We start from the raw sequence: 15,771 nt of genomic DNA on the forward strand, positions 1-15,771 counted from the left end.
AATGCAGGATGTCCAAACAAACAAAAAATAAAACTATTTTCTTTAATACGTATAACCAACTTGATCGATACCAACCTGCAAAATATCCATGATCAATTTCCTTTCATCTTCATCTTGATCTTTATACTTCTCTTTGATTTTCTTGAGTTTACTTTTCTGACCACGTTTCAAATTACTGCTCTTTGAATCATCCTTATTTGCTTGTTTTGTCTGCTCTTCCTCTACATAAAATAAAAAGCAAAATTACATAATTTATTCCCTGCAATCACTTTATCTACAAACGAAAGAAACACTGTACAAAAATTTGTCAACTGTAAACTTGATGTAACATCTAAAGCAGATAAAGCACTCTTTATTAACCCCAGATTCCAGCACATACCTGTATGTGTATTTTTATGACTTCCATGAGCTTTGTTTGCTGGCTTCTTCTGCTTTAAATTAGCTGACGGCTTCAAGATAACGGGCTTATCATCACCCAGGTAAACTACATGTTCGGAAGTATCTTGGACAGACGACTTCATAAGAGAAGTGGATTTTGTTTTGAGGACTATTCTGAAAACAAAGCATGAAACACTACCTTTAATAATGCTCAAAATACCACTGCAGAACACGGTGTAATAAGTCTCATGTTTGGGTTGTGCGTGGACTTAAAATAAAACAGGACCTCCAATGGGCTTTGTGATACTTGCCCAGTAGCCTTTATATCATAGGTTTGTGCTTAAATGACAGGAACAAACTTCACACAACTGAAGCATTACAGTAACTCTGCTCCCTTTTAAAGATGAAGCTGAATATATTTGATACTTCAATGGTCATATTTTTGTTAAGTAAATTAATAAAAAAAAAAGACCTTAGGTTTTTGTTTTCAGATATTCCAAAAGATGGTACGTACTTTTTTTTGTTAACACCAAATTTGAGCTATGTTTCAACTGTTTGGTTAATTATTGTATGACAAAGTTTTAAGTTTTGATTTTGATCAGTTGAACTAACATGTTAATAAATTACATTTTTTATCAATTAAAGTACTGGATTTCTGGTTGACATTGCTTAAACTTTTCTAGAACCTAATGTCTCAGAAGGAAAGAAAGAAAGATGAGGGCGTGACACCCTATGCCTGCCCGAGAGTTATTTTCTGGTTATTTCTTAGAATTGCTATTGGTAAACCCACACACATAAGTGCATCACCATGCAACTAGGAAGTCACTACATCCTGGTGTTATGTGTCTCTCCAGAAACTCATGGAATTATTGTCATATCCAGCTGACCTTGAAACTGGAGGGTATGGTCCATTCCCAAAAGATAATGTTTGCTGGGATTAGTTAGTTGGCCCATTAAGTTGCCTCCTACTGTTCTACCTATAAGGGAAGTTAACTATGTAGTTCAACCAGTTATGGCTCAATTGTCACCACATGCAGTCACGTTCGTCATCACTAACTCAAACTCGAATTGTAATGTGACTTGGAGAAGGATAATGTAATGTCTGTTGGTCAGGATCAGGCCAAAAATAACCTTTTTTTTAATACATATTTCGGTAAAAGCAACTAGAAAACTGACCCCAAGCATCGATGTTAGCCTAGGCAACAGTAATCCCTCCCCCTCGGTGGCATATAGTCTTTGGCCAATTCTAACCTTAGTTAAAAAAAAAATGTTAACTAAAGGACTTGATATAATAATTAATATATTTCTTTTTTTGAGATTGAGCAACAAGTTGTTTAGTGGGTATGAAGAATCATCTGGAACTGTATTTGGTATATAAGTTGTTAGATACCACACCTTGGCAAAGAATAAAAAAAATTTTTTTTTTTAAAAACCCATTTATTTTAATCATCTTAAGAACTCTTTTATTCCTTGAACAGCTCATCCAAAATTTTGGTAGAAAGAATTAACCAAAAAATTCCAGAAAACTATAATAAAATTAGTGTTTTAAGGAATTGTAACCTACTATGCTGCCTGGCCGGGCCAAACTAGAACGAAACACAATATTACAGACATGAAAACAAGGTAGTTTAATGATTCTGCAATGGTTTCTTACTTCATTTTGCATAATAAAGCTGAAGGAGAATAAAAAAAAATAAAAAAATGAAAAGAAAAAAGGTTTTTACTCTAGAAATTAAAAGCTTCACACATTTGAGAATAAAAAAAATGAGTCTTTTAGCCTACCTATAGTATTACAAGTTAACAGGAATGAATGAAACTTACCTGATTATGAATGGATGTGTTGTCTGAAAACTTTAGTGCTGAGGGGACACTAGACCTATCTATTAAGAAATGTGAGAGCGACAAAAATTTTTTTTATCGTTACCTAATATTATTAAATTTAAGCAGATGTACAGTACCGATAAGACATAAATGCTTATACACAACATTGATAGAAAATAATACAGTTTAACACTCACTGGTTGCTACTGTCAACAGCTATTTTCACTTCAGTGTCTGGGAAGTGGACCTTTTTTGGGTTCTCACTGCCATCTTCATCACTGCTCTCTTCGTTAGCACTTTGACTATCACTGCTTTCACTACCATCCTCTTTATCTTGTGGTTCTTTTGGATCTGAGAGCTCAGGGTTTTCTGCATTTTTTTCTACAGCTTCATCTTTTGCAGCTTCTGGAAACAATCATCACAATTCATCACTACAGCAACAGCCATCCATATATTGACATGATTTCATGTATTCACATGGATATATAAAACTATTCCTTAAGTTTATGTTCACTGTTCATATATTACAATTATAAAAACACTAACCATTGACTACTGTAATTTTGTTATAAATATGGATAAGCAAATTAAATTCACAAATACCGTAAAATCTTTAGTATTCAAAATTTTTTGTTTGTTACAGTGCTTCTGGGAATGTTTGTTTAGCATTTCAGGGAAATATTTTGACAGTAAAAGAAAGTAATTATATTTGAAACTTTTAAATAAGTTTCTATAAATTAAAATTATTGGATCGAATGTATGTTATTTCAAGACTTAAAAGCAATTATGTTTATCTATAATTTTATTTTTGACTCTTGATAACTAGACTAAGATTTGAGGTAGTCTTAAAAAATCAAATTCCATATTATCATTTATGAAAAAGTGCATACAATATAAACAAAGCAAGCAAGCAAAAAATATTGCATTAGAAAACAAATTACAATAGAATCCCGCCGATGCGACACCGCTCTGATGCGTCCATTCCATTTATACAACCGTTTTTTGAGAAACAGTCAAAAATTTTAGCAGAGAAAGTCGAAAATTTGAGTAAAATAGGCTGAAAAACAAGTCTGTTACACTTTGTTGGGGGCTGTGTGTTCACGTTTATCATGGCGGGTGCTAGTGATGCACCGATTATACTTTGCCGATTACAATTACCGATTATTACACTAATAATTGCAATTATCGATTACGATTACTGATTATCAGTTTTTGCGTAAAGTTGAAATAAAAAAACAAAGTCTTTTACTAAATATTCCTACTTGAACGCCTTTTTATTGAAATACTGTAATCAGATTTTTATGTATTACTGCACTAGGATATGTAGTTTTCGATCTTGAAGACGTCATTATGTTGATCAACAATCAAAATACAAAGCTAAACTACAATGTGTTTACGTTAATGGGCATTGTCTACGGAAAAAAAACTGCAGTGTTCAATATTCATGACTTACTATTGCAGTGTTGCCAACTTCAATTCTGATTGTCACTTGTGCAAACATTATGGTTGCAATTTGGTATTTTATTTTAGTAACTCCCGTTAATGACTAAAAAGTAAAAAATAAATTTAAAAAAATGCCAAATAATCACCATTTCAGTTTATTAATTACTAATTAGCATCACGTGAGCCTACTTTTCTCAATCCTTTGAGAAAGGGAATTATGTAGCGGCAGTGGAATGTGAACCGATGGCGCTATTGTGTATTTGTGCGTTGTTCGTTCCAACCTCACATCATACATAACAAACATGGCCGACATACGATACGCAGTGAATATTAGTTAGGCGCATCGTTTCTACAATACCATGTCCAATTTTTTTTTTCAGACTTACATTTACTAATATAAGTAACATATGCCATATTGTGAATTGTGACAGCTTTAAAAATGCATTTATTTTCTTAACTAAATATTTTGGGCGAAGAAATCAAGTGTGTGATTTGGCTGTGGCCATGGTAAATATTGTGACAATAATACCATTCACAACGTTAACTTAACAGGATAAATTGTACAGTAAGTAAATGAATTGAAAGGGGCAAATACTGTAAATAGTAATACGGGGCAGTTATGTATGTACGAGCACAATTCAAGAAACAAGCAAATATTATTAGGTGAGTGTATCTATGTACACTCCGAGATGTTGACATTCCCTACCTTCCACGGTCATATTCGTTAAGAGATTTCAGCCGTTTGTAGTTTCAATTCAAGAACTTATTAAGGATTAAACTTTAAATGTATTTTCTTTTCTTTCAAGTCATATGGCTTTCAGCAACAAATTTTAAAATAATCGGCAATCGGTTATAACCTAACCTGGTAATTGCCGATTACGATTAATCGGCATTGGGTCAATAATCGCAGTTGCCGATTAACCGGCTGCATAATCGGTGCATCACTGGCGGGTGCTGTACTGTAAGCAGGCAGGCATACAAAAGACGGCTAAAAATAGATACCACCCCTCAAGACTGTCCACGCGGCAGTGTCTAGCCGAGCTCGGCGCCACCACTATCGCACGAAAAGCCGTCTCAGCTGTCATGTTATCTTACCCGCCCGGCGGCTTGACGTCATAGTGACGTGACGTGACGTGACGTGACGCGACGCGACGCGACACTTACCTCTCCCATCCCCTGCTAATTCTTCAAGGCTCATCCCTCCCAGAGCCACAGACATTGTAAAAACAACCCCCCCCCCCCCTCCTTTACCAACTAACATTTCAACACATTCCCTCCCTTATTTCAACCTTCTGCGTGAGAAACTGTCAGCATCCTCCTCCCCTCCCACACCGCGTGCGACAAAAGCCAGGTTGTATAGTCCATTCTCAGTAAAATAAATATTTTTATGGGCTTATACGACTGTCCTTCGCCGTTAATAAATACTTTATAAGTTTAAGTTATTATGATACAATTTGTTTATTAGTCACACAGCAGTTTCTGCTGAAAAATCACTAATACCTCGAATTTTATTGAATAGAAAAATTTAGCAGGGCCGTAAATATATTTATTTTACTGCATAGTTACTTTTCCATCTGCATTCCGTGTTTTTTTCTTTCTTTTTTTTTTTACGCTGTGAAGGGACGTGGAAAAGATAATTTCTACAGCTGTCAAAATAAACATCGCTGACGGCAAGGGCGGGAGCGCATCCTGTCTGTCTTGTCGCTGTGATTATCTACTCAAAAAACATGTCACAGCATTTCAGGATAGCATTGTTCTTATATCTTTCGTTTATAGCCAAATATTTTCTACCTGATCCACACAAGTTCCTTCGCCACGTTTTGAAAGAAAATAACAACCAGCCGGCCAGCATAGCCGAACTAGCGTGACACGAATTCATTTAGCGCGAGTATTTTATGTATTTGGATTTTTTTTTGGGTTGGGGGGGGGGGGGGGGGGGGGTGCAATTGGCCCGAATTCTCTATTGCGACCATTCCGTTTATAAGTCCGTTTTTCCGGGAACCGTGAGGGGTCGCATCAGCGGGATTCTACTGAACATTAAAACTGTAGACTACTAAGAACAAAAAACATTTAAATTTTTCAGAAAAATATATAAATTAAAGCTAAAATTGCTGAACCAGAAAATGAGAATGTATCAGCGCTGTAAGGATTTTGATTAGCATCGATTGGGCTTAACCTATTTCCTGGTTTGAAGTTAGCTCAAAAATACTTAAAATAAATTTTAAGGCTAATGCAAAGAATGTACTCCTCTTACTGTGTTTTTGAATTGTTTTTAATAAACAAATAATGACCCATCAAACCTCATTCACGTATATTAAGTGTAGCACCCAAAATTATTTTTTCTGTATACGTAAACCGAAACCATAACAGAGAACGGAGGTTCTTGATGTAAAACTGATTCAAACAATAAAAACCAGAACCGCACAGCCCTAATAATAACCAATAGCGAACCATTCTGCTCCACATGCTCTTCGTCAGTGTCGTCCAGTTCAATCTCTTCATCTTGTTCCAACAAGGCTGACAGATCATTGGAACTCTGCATGGAGACTGCGTCATCTTCAATTGTGCGAACCTTCCGCTCGTCTTTATGCCTGCAAGCATAACCACTCAAGCCTGTTAACTTTGGTGCCAAACATTTTTAGCTACATGCAACAAAAGTTATAAATACCGGCATTTAGGAAAATTCATAGTAATGGGTTAGTTAAGGTTTTATTTACTTTTGAGTCTTTTTTTTTATTTGTTCTTACAGATGAGTTTGAATTAGAAAATAATTAATTAGCTGAACAGCCTCTAGTTTTATGATAAAATATAAATTTGTGCATGAAAAATAGCATAGAATTCATTTTTTTTTTTTTTAAAACATGCGATTTGCAAATTGCTTGCTGACAGCTGTAGAAATGCTAGAAATTGAGGCAGTATTATTACTATTTTCCTTTCAAGAAAACTGAATATACTTCAATTATGTAAATCATTTCATTTTCTAGAGTGGAATTGGCTACTGGATTAAAAATTAGTGTTGAGTTGATTCCGATTCTGGAATTGTCCAATTCCATTGATTCCAATGTTATCAAAGGATATAAAGTTTAATTGTTTTGGAATTGAAGCTGGTCGATCCTTCCCCTAAACATGGTTGCTACAAACTTCTGAATCCGAAATTCACAGACTTTTCCAGGTTTTCCAGTCTATATGGGAAATTTTTCAGAACATTACAAATGATTGTGTTCGTACTTGGTAACTTATTTTTGAAAGTTTGTAAATGACAATTTTTGTGCAGCATATTTGCAGCATGACTACCTGATAATTTGTACAAAAATATGTTCTTTCAGAAGGATCATCTTTTAGTAACATAAGTAATCTTTTTAATGAGTGGTTTAAGTATATGCAACGCAACTATACTTTTTTTGTTTTTGTAAATTTAATAAGATATGGTGTGAGACATATATACATATGTAATCCATAAAGCCTGAATAACAATTTAATTTGTGATTTTTAGTCACTTTATTTTCATGAACTATTTTATTGTGCAAACAAATAATTTAAAATGGCATAATAAATTTAAAAAAAAAAAAATTGCTTAAATAAACATGCAAATGATTAACCACTCTAAAAGGATTATCAGCCATTAATATACAGCCCATAGACAGTTTCAGCTAAACAAGCATAAAATGTTAATTTTAAATTTTAATCCTTTAATGAGCAGATTAAGTGATATAATTGGAAACTACATTACAACATAAGGTATTTAGTTTTAAAATTACATACGTAAATACTTCAAACTGCTTGTTACATAGCTGCACTTACAAAAACAGGATAAATTTTTTTATACCCAGCATGTTAAATTGCACTAATTTATCATTTGGAATTATAAAGAAACAACTAATAGCTAGGGACCCTGAAAAATGGTAAATAAAAACTACCAATAGCTGTGCAAAAAAACTAGTGAAAGCAGTGTAAAAAACCTGGTAAGAGCGGTATAAAAAAAAAACAGAAGCTGTGTAAAAAGTCAAAAATTTTAATAAAGCGGTAAATAAAATTTGTTTCACTTAACATGTAGTACATTTATGGGGGGAAAAAAAGAATACAGGAAAAGTGAAAATAACTTAACTGTTAAATTTTAACTTTCATTATGAGATAATATTGAAAACATCTTGCTATTTTAAACACTTGAACATTTGCACATTTAAAATTGTAATATTAATACTATAAACCCTTGTTGGGAAGTTGCAAAATTTGCACATTATTATTTTTTTCTTTGCATCAAATACATAAAATCCGTCAGTTGCAAATTCCTGCTGACGGTTGTGAATTGATACAATTTTCGACATGATTTAAACGCTTGTAACGCGTTTAGATATGGCAAATTGCAATTGTATAACTGTTGTTTAAATTACATGCTTCATTCAAGGGCAAAATACTAGATAAATTACTGTTTCAGATAAATGTATGAACATATAAATTCAAGAGTAACACTTAAATCCACTTTCCAATTTAAAAAAATATATAAAAAGTGCGTATTCAACAATAAGCAACTTCAAAACAAACAAGCCCGGAGTTTCTGAGCCAAAGATGATAAATCTGTTTCTACGAACGTCTCAGAGAAGACGAGATAAAGTGTGTAAGTTTTGTTCACAAATTCATCAGGACGTCATTTTGTATAGAAGGACGCCATGTTGGTAAAATTAATGTTCTTTTTGTAAATTACCGTAATTCGGTATTGACTTCAGATATATTGTGAATGTTCTAGAAAATTCAGACTTTTTCCCCCGTATAAATGGGTTTTGAAAAAAAAAAAGTAGATTCACAGCGAAAAATTATAAAATTCAACATGGCGTCGCTATGATAAAGTGTTTATGTAATTTCTTGTCTATGGCTTGCTATGGCCGTTAAGAAACCCGTTGGCCAACGAATGGAAACGTAACAGTTGTGTTATTGTTCGGTAAATAAACGTAATAAACCCGTCTCTTTAACCAGAGGGCGTTAAAATATGAAGTTATTTATATTATCAAATTATAAAGTGAAAAAATGATTTGCGTTGTTCTGTAAAATATTTTCGTGTAGTGTGGAGTTTTATCATTGACTTGTAAACATATTCTTGCGCAAATCTTAAAAATAGTGAATTTAAAGGGACTATTTCGTGCGAAATTTCGTGAAAGAGAGGAATTTAGCCCGATTTCACGCTAAACGAGAAAAATGGCAAATTTCGTGAAATTTCGCGACGCAAAAACGGTTTGTAACACCATAAAAATAACATAAATTGTTGGTATCTAGACCCTATATGCTTGTATAAAAATTTCGTGAATAAACCATTCACGAAATAAAAGGGTCCCTACTAATAGCTTAGACTTTCAGGGATCTGATTTTATCCTCTATTAACAAACTAACAACACATATTTATACTTCACAGATCGTCCCGCACATGTATAATTTGACTTTTGAACATATTATTGTCAGTTAAGAAAGCTTATTATTAGTAAATACATAAGCACAACACGTTCACCAACTTTGCTAGTGATTCTGTTGTCGTTTGGACAAAATGTGTATGGTTTGACACACAGGATGAAAACAATATTTTTTATTATATTGCACTACTAATTCTTAAAGCAAAATAAGCATTTAAATTATTTTGTGGTTTAACCTAAAGTGTTATTAAAAAAATTTTTTTATACAAAATATAAGTGAACATTATTTGTTAGTATTTTTAATTGTGTACGTAAATGAATACATTTTTTAAAACTATATTAATTTTAAATATTAGTTTTTTTATAATTAACATGATAAAAATAATTTTACAATAGATGCTAATTTATAAATTAATTGATGCTAATTTTGGGGGAAATAAATGCTAATTTTCTACAGTCCCTACATATGTATAACTGTATTGCAATCAGGCAATGCTACATTACACCTTCAGATTGTCAGAAAGATCATTGCCGTGTAATATTAAGTAGGCAGCACCCTAAGTGTTAGTAACTATGCCATATTCTCTTTCCTGAAGACTAATTAAACATGACTATGAACAACTGGTACATACAAATTTTCAGATGTCAAAGTAAGCTTAAACTATTATCACTATAAGAGCATCTTAATTTATTTTAAGATGAGCTCGAGAATTCTTCCGAACTCCAGTATTTCTCAATGTGCCCCAAAATTTGAAGAAACAAAACAAGTCTAATAAATGTAAACGACAGGCACCTGAAAGCAGACTCGTCAGCCAGACGGAACAGGAATCCAAAGCCCATGATGAGGTGTGACGGCAAGAGGTAGTTCTTCTTCCCTCGGATCATGAAACTGCCAGTGGTGAGGTACTCTCCTGTTGGGGCGGTTTTCGACACTTGGTCGCTATGCACCCACCAAGCGCTCGTCAAAACCTTCGCTTCCCAGGCTACGCTGCGGAATAAAAAGACACAGAAAACTTTAAAGTTACAGATTTTTGAAATTAATTTATTTTATATGGACTTAACGTCGCATTGACAGTAAGATTACTAGAGACAGTTACTAGTGATGGGCGATATGAATAAAAACCTACACCAATCTAATTAATGATTAATTTCTTGAACAGATCTGATAACCAATACAAAACTGATTCGTGATACATTTTGAAAATTTTTACAGTGCAAGTCTCTAGATATTCAATATTTTTAAGGTAAATGTTAGTACCTTAATATAATGATTTATTATAAGGATTTTTCGTGAATGACAAAAAAGGTTTTTACAGCATAAATTTTGTGAATAGAACCATAAACATTATGCCTTTGATTAATTTACAAACTAAACATTTAAGAATAGCCTTAAATTACAGAAAAATTGGAGTAAAAGATGCCTACGACTTTGTAAATGCATAAATATAAATGAGTGAAACCTGAATGAATTATTATTATCGTACTTTTTTAATGGGTATCAATTTTTTACTTATCGGTTGGAAAAAATTATAAAGTAATTTCATAAAATTGGGAATATTGGCCGAAACCGATACTAAAATGGTTACATTGGTCCATCACTAATAGTTACACAAACGATACAGACCAGAGATATTGGGAATCGGAACATCCGTGATTTTGGGAAAACAATCGAAAAATCCCAAATCAAAATGGCCAGACCAGGATTCAAGCCTAGATCCACTGGAATGTGAGTCGAATGTCTTACCACTTTGCCAAATCCCTTCATACCTACAGTAAGTAAATCACTGTTGTGCACTATACAAAAATGTATTGCAGTACTGGTTAAATAGTTACAGTTAATGTAACACTAAAAAATAAATAAAACTAGTGGTGCACCGATATGACTTTACCGATTACCGATTCGATTACCGATTATGAGAGCAATAATCGGCAGATACCGATTCAGTTACCGATTATAATGAAGAAATTTTTTTAAGTGTAATAATGCACACAAAAATTTTTATTCCCATGTGAATTTAATAACAAGATTAGGTAAAATTGAGAATACGGTTATAATAACAGTATAAAAATATATCAAATACACTATTAAGTCATTGCAAAGTGTAAATTAAATTAACTTCTATTTATATTTGTTATTGTAAACAACTTGAACTACAGTCTAATAATTGTAATTTACAATGGGTAAGTTTTTGTTGCGGAAAACTAGCATTATTATTGACTATCACATAAGGTTGCATCAAGAAATTATTACCGTTTAACAATGTAAACATGCTGCTTTATTTTGTTCACTTGAGTTTATAGAAACATGTTTCCACACTTCACTTTTTTTTCTCCCTACTCGCCATCTCACTATAATTATATAAAAATGACTAAAAACCAATTCTAGCACATGTGATTTTATTTATGTTGACTGAATATATAAAATTATAAATACTTTTTCACTTTTCACGTCACATACAAATAACAAACGGATAATGTTACCAAAGACGCCTATAACGAGTTTGTAAAACGCAGTGATAAAAACTAGAAGGTATCGGGACCACGATTTTTAACCGCTACTACGACTCGAAAAGATCGATTGTCATAGAATCCACTGCAACTGTTTGTGGTATTTTGATTGCGTGCCATCTATTTTACGTCTCTGGCTATAGGTAGTGTACAAGGCCACTAAACAAAAGACAAAACGTAAATAAACGTGTAGGAAAAATTTATTTTTTATTGTTAGAGGCAATGAGATTTATTAAACTTAACGAAATATCTGTAATTATGATATGACGGAGTTAGATGAATTTTGTAATATATACAAATATTACCGTATTTCGTCCTAAAATGTGTAACAAAATAGTACACGGTAAAAACCTACTTTACGCCGGGACGTAAATAATCGGCAAAGTAATCGTTAAGATAATCGCCGATTACGATTAATCGGTAAGTACCCATAATCGCTGATTACGATTCATCGGTATCCGCATCGGTGCACCACTAAATAAAACCAATCATAACATTTTATAAAAAAAGAAGCAATGAGCATATCTTGAAATATTTCTAGAACCAAATTGTTAACATTAAGCATAAAAATGTAATTACTGAATGTAAAACTATGTAAACTTTTGTTAGTAAATAACCAGGCCCAAGTAACGAAGTAAATGAAATTTCAAGAAAAACTGATAGAATGTATTATATGTATATTATATGCTGTGTCATCGTATACGTAGGGCCATGTACTTTTCGTGAAAAGATTCAAACCAATTATGTGTTAAAACTTTGTAACATTGTTTCTGTTTAGTGGTTGGTTGGATTTATTTCAGGTACATGTCTACTCTCAACACACCAATCTTAGCTATTCACTGCAGAAGCAAATGCAACCTGAATGGCCCAGCTTAAATTGGCAAAGGCTTCTCTTTCAGACAGCCACCATTACAAAGGAACAATCAATAGCATAGACATACCTTATTGCAGTCTAATGAGCGATCAGATTATTTCGCGAAAAATACATGGGCTAGAAACCACACTACATAACTAAACTAGCAAAAAAATTTATTTTCAAACATTTTTATTTAATAACCTTAATGCAATTATAAAAGATAACGAGCGATAAAGGAGTACCTGTAACACACAGCCATGACTCCAGCCTCGTTCAGCGTCTTGGGCGGAACGGGCTCACCGGACGGGTTTTTAATGGTGACGCTACTTGCTCCCGAGATGTCCGCATGAACGTAGATGTCCCCGGCCTTCATGTACCGCTTCACAATCAGCTCGTTCTGCTGCTGGTCGCGCCCACCGATCACTTCAACATAAGATAACACTCGCAAGGTCAGAGAGCCAAGGATCTTATGGTTCTAATTTTGACCAGTTTAGGTACCTATTATTCTTTTTATTTTTTAAGTAACGTACTTAAATATATAAAATTACTCAAATGTTAAAATTGGAAAAAAATATTTCATTTTGTTTTTTAAAGTCATTTCTGGTGCTAACATATTTTCAATTTTTAATTTATTTCTGTCACTTTTTCATTAGTATTTTCAATAATATTAATATGAATAAAAAAAATCAAGATGTAATTTTAAAGTTACATTTACAACAATTTCTTTTTTAAAACTAAATATTTCAGTATTAAATTCAATTATCAATACTTTTTTCAACAAAATAGTGTAATTTTTAAGTGTAACCTATGCCACTTTTTTAAAATAAAATAATTTGTAATAATCACATTTAGAAAAAAAAATTGCTTGGATCAATAAAAAATATATCAGCAAATTTTGCATACGTGTCAAAAATATACCAAGTCAGTAGTGCTGGGCAAAGATGGAAATTTCTAAACGGAATCAAACTGTACAAGTGGGTTTTGTTCAGTTTTAAGGGTCATGTTAATGAGTTCGAAAAATTTACAGTTTGTCGGCATCTAACTCTAATTACCCATAAGTAGGAATGATGGAAATTTGTTTAAATAATTACTATAAACACATTAAGTGGGTTCACAATCTTTGAGGCTGTTTACATGTCACACCTGTGACGATATGAAAGTGGAGCTTCGACAGAATGAATTTGTTAAGAAAACCAGAGTGCTCGCGGTAACATCCGCCATGTTTCCTACTGCCAAACAATCTGAGGAGCGCCACAGAAAGGAATCAAATCTTAATTGCTCTGGTGTAGGAGATGAAACACCTGGGTAAAAGACAAAGACCTGCTCGTACGAATCAGGACCAAGGATGACACTCACCTAAGTAATTCTCCGAACTGATGAACCAGAAGAATTTTTCAAACCAATAAACCTTTCTGGCTTTGTTAATGCTGGATATAACCTGGACTTCCTTAAGCGTCTGCTTGGTTTTCTTCTCGGCAGATTTCAACGCTTTGCCCTGAGATTCCACGGTCTTCTGCTGCTTCTTGGCGGCGGTTCTCTTCTTATCGTAGTACCTAACCCATAAATAAATACATTTAATAATGACAAATGAGGTAATAATTTTATAATTTCCTTCTACACACAATTAGTGACATACACAATTTGAATTACCATCGAACTGCAAAACTTAACACTTTCTTTATTCCTCCATGAATAAAAGTTAGCAATTTCAACTTCAGTGTTCAACAGACTGCAGACAAAAAAACCAACAAAAGGGCTTGTCAGTTATCCTTTGTTGAGGCTGCTGACAAAACAATTAGCCTTCGCACTGGCCACTATCACTCACACGACCTGTTTTTGTAACAAGTTACCTTGCACGAATTGAAAACCATGAAAAATTCCACCCACAGGAATAAATTAAATGGAGAAGAGTATAAAACTCTCAAGAGGAACTACAGGTGCTAAATTTGCAATTGTATATTCATCCTTATAGAGAAAAAGGAAATAAGAGGTTCCTCTGAATTGTGCAGGGAAGGAGGCAAATTGAAGAATTGTACGACCATTTACAAACAAGTAAGAGAAGTAGGACACTGAAAAATTACTTAAATTATACCAAATTTAGTAAGCACACATTCACATGTCTACTTAAAACAAACTAGTATGTACAGTAAAAAAAAGTTGTAAATTGTTTTCTCAATTGGGAAAAAATAAAATATTAAATAAGAGGATATTAATATTAAATATTAGCAGCAAGAAAATACTTAAAAAAGACTAATAAGTGATTTTCTTTGAAAAAATGTAATAAAATCAATTAAAAATGCACGTAACTTTAGATTATGTGCAATGAAGAACAAAATTTTAAGAATAAGATGAAACGCTAATTCTGAAAGCGTACCCAATTCCTAAATTCGAATAGAACAGGCCCCTACATATTATTAACCACACACTTACTTTCGTGCATTTGCATAGGCAGTAAGATCAAGATCAATGTCTACCAGCATAGGCTCAATGTCGGACGTATCATCTTCGGCATACGGATCACTGGAAAAATATTATTCACATTCACAAACATTTCTCAGTTGAAGATAAACTGAAACAAAGGTGAATGAATTACTTAATTTTACAAACATTCCCCAATCAGCATTTGTGGGGAAAAATGTTCTTGCATTATGAAAATGAGTTATGGTATTTAAAAAATTTGGACATAATTTTTAAATATTTCTATCTCTAGAATTTAAGTTTTTTTTGTTAATATTATTTTTTAGCCTAGCCCACAGTCATAAGTTACACAAATTAAATTTTTTTAACTAACCAAAACAAGTTTTTTACATTTGTTCCACTGATAGTTATATGTACCATTTCTAACCACTACCTTGTAGCAAGTACAAGGATGTAAATTACTAAACAATATACTATCAAGCAACAAACTAAAAATTGCAAAGCAAAAGGAAAATAGCATCACACATGCACATTCCCAATTAAATGAAAGGTCTGAAAGACAAGATACGTATTTTAATTTTTAATATTACAGTTATTCAAAAATTTGGTAGTGCAATCAATAGCAAAACACTCAGAACATTCATTTTCACTAATATTATAAAAGTCCTTTAATGAAAGTCAATAAAATGAAAATATTTGTGTTAAATATATTTACTGTACTAGAATGGAAATTTTTTTCCCCTTTCCCTTTCAAATAAAAACGCTTGCTAAGTTTGGGACTATGTATCTGACTAGCTCTGGTCTGACATTGCACAAAAGAGGTAAATCTTAAAAGAAGTTTGGATGCTGCAAGTGAAAAGAGTATGAATTTCTGAGGTTATATTGTTGTCGAAATAAAAGATTTCCTGAAATTTATTGTTAATTTCTTCTTCTTCACCCAACATTATC

General features: G+C 32.9%; 1 protein-coding gene across 1 annotated transcript in view; it reads right to left on the bottom strand.

The window, feature by feature from the left end:
- The window catches only part of LOC134535863 (ribosome quality control complex subunit NEMF homolog), a 34,558-nt gene that overhangs the window by 3,514 nt on the left and 15,273 nt on the right, over window positions 1–15,771 (bottom strand). Inside the window, exons 8-15 of the mRNA XM_063375203.1 lie at window positions 14,836–14,925; window positions 13,762–13,958; window positions 12,648–12,828; window positions 9,835–10,029; window positions 6,094–6,233; window positions 2,397–2,604; window positions 380–552; window positions 76–221 (exon numbers count right to left, since the gene is read on the bottom strand). Coding sequence (XP_063231273.1) covers window positions 76–221; window positions 380–552; window positions 2,397–2,604; window positions 6,094–6,233; window positions 9,835–10,029; window positions 12,648–12,828; window positions 13,762–13,958; window positions 14,836–14,925 — 1,330 coding nt within the window. The remainder of the gene's footprint in view (window positions 1–75; window positions 222–379; window positions 553–2,396; window positions 2,605–6,093; window positions 6,234–9,834; window positions 10,030–12,647; window positions 12,829–13,761; window positions 13,959–14,835; window positions 14,926–15,771) is intronic.

This window comes from Bacillus rossius, chromosome 10 (genome assembly GCF_032445375.1).
Source record: "Bacillus rossius redtenbacheri isolate Brsri chromosome 10, Brsri_v3, whole genome shotgun sequence".
NCBI lineage: Eukaryota > Metazoa > Arthropoda > Insecta > Phasmatodea > Bacillidae > Bacillus > Bacillus rossius.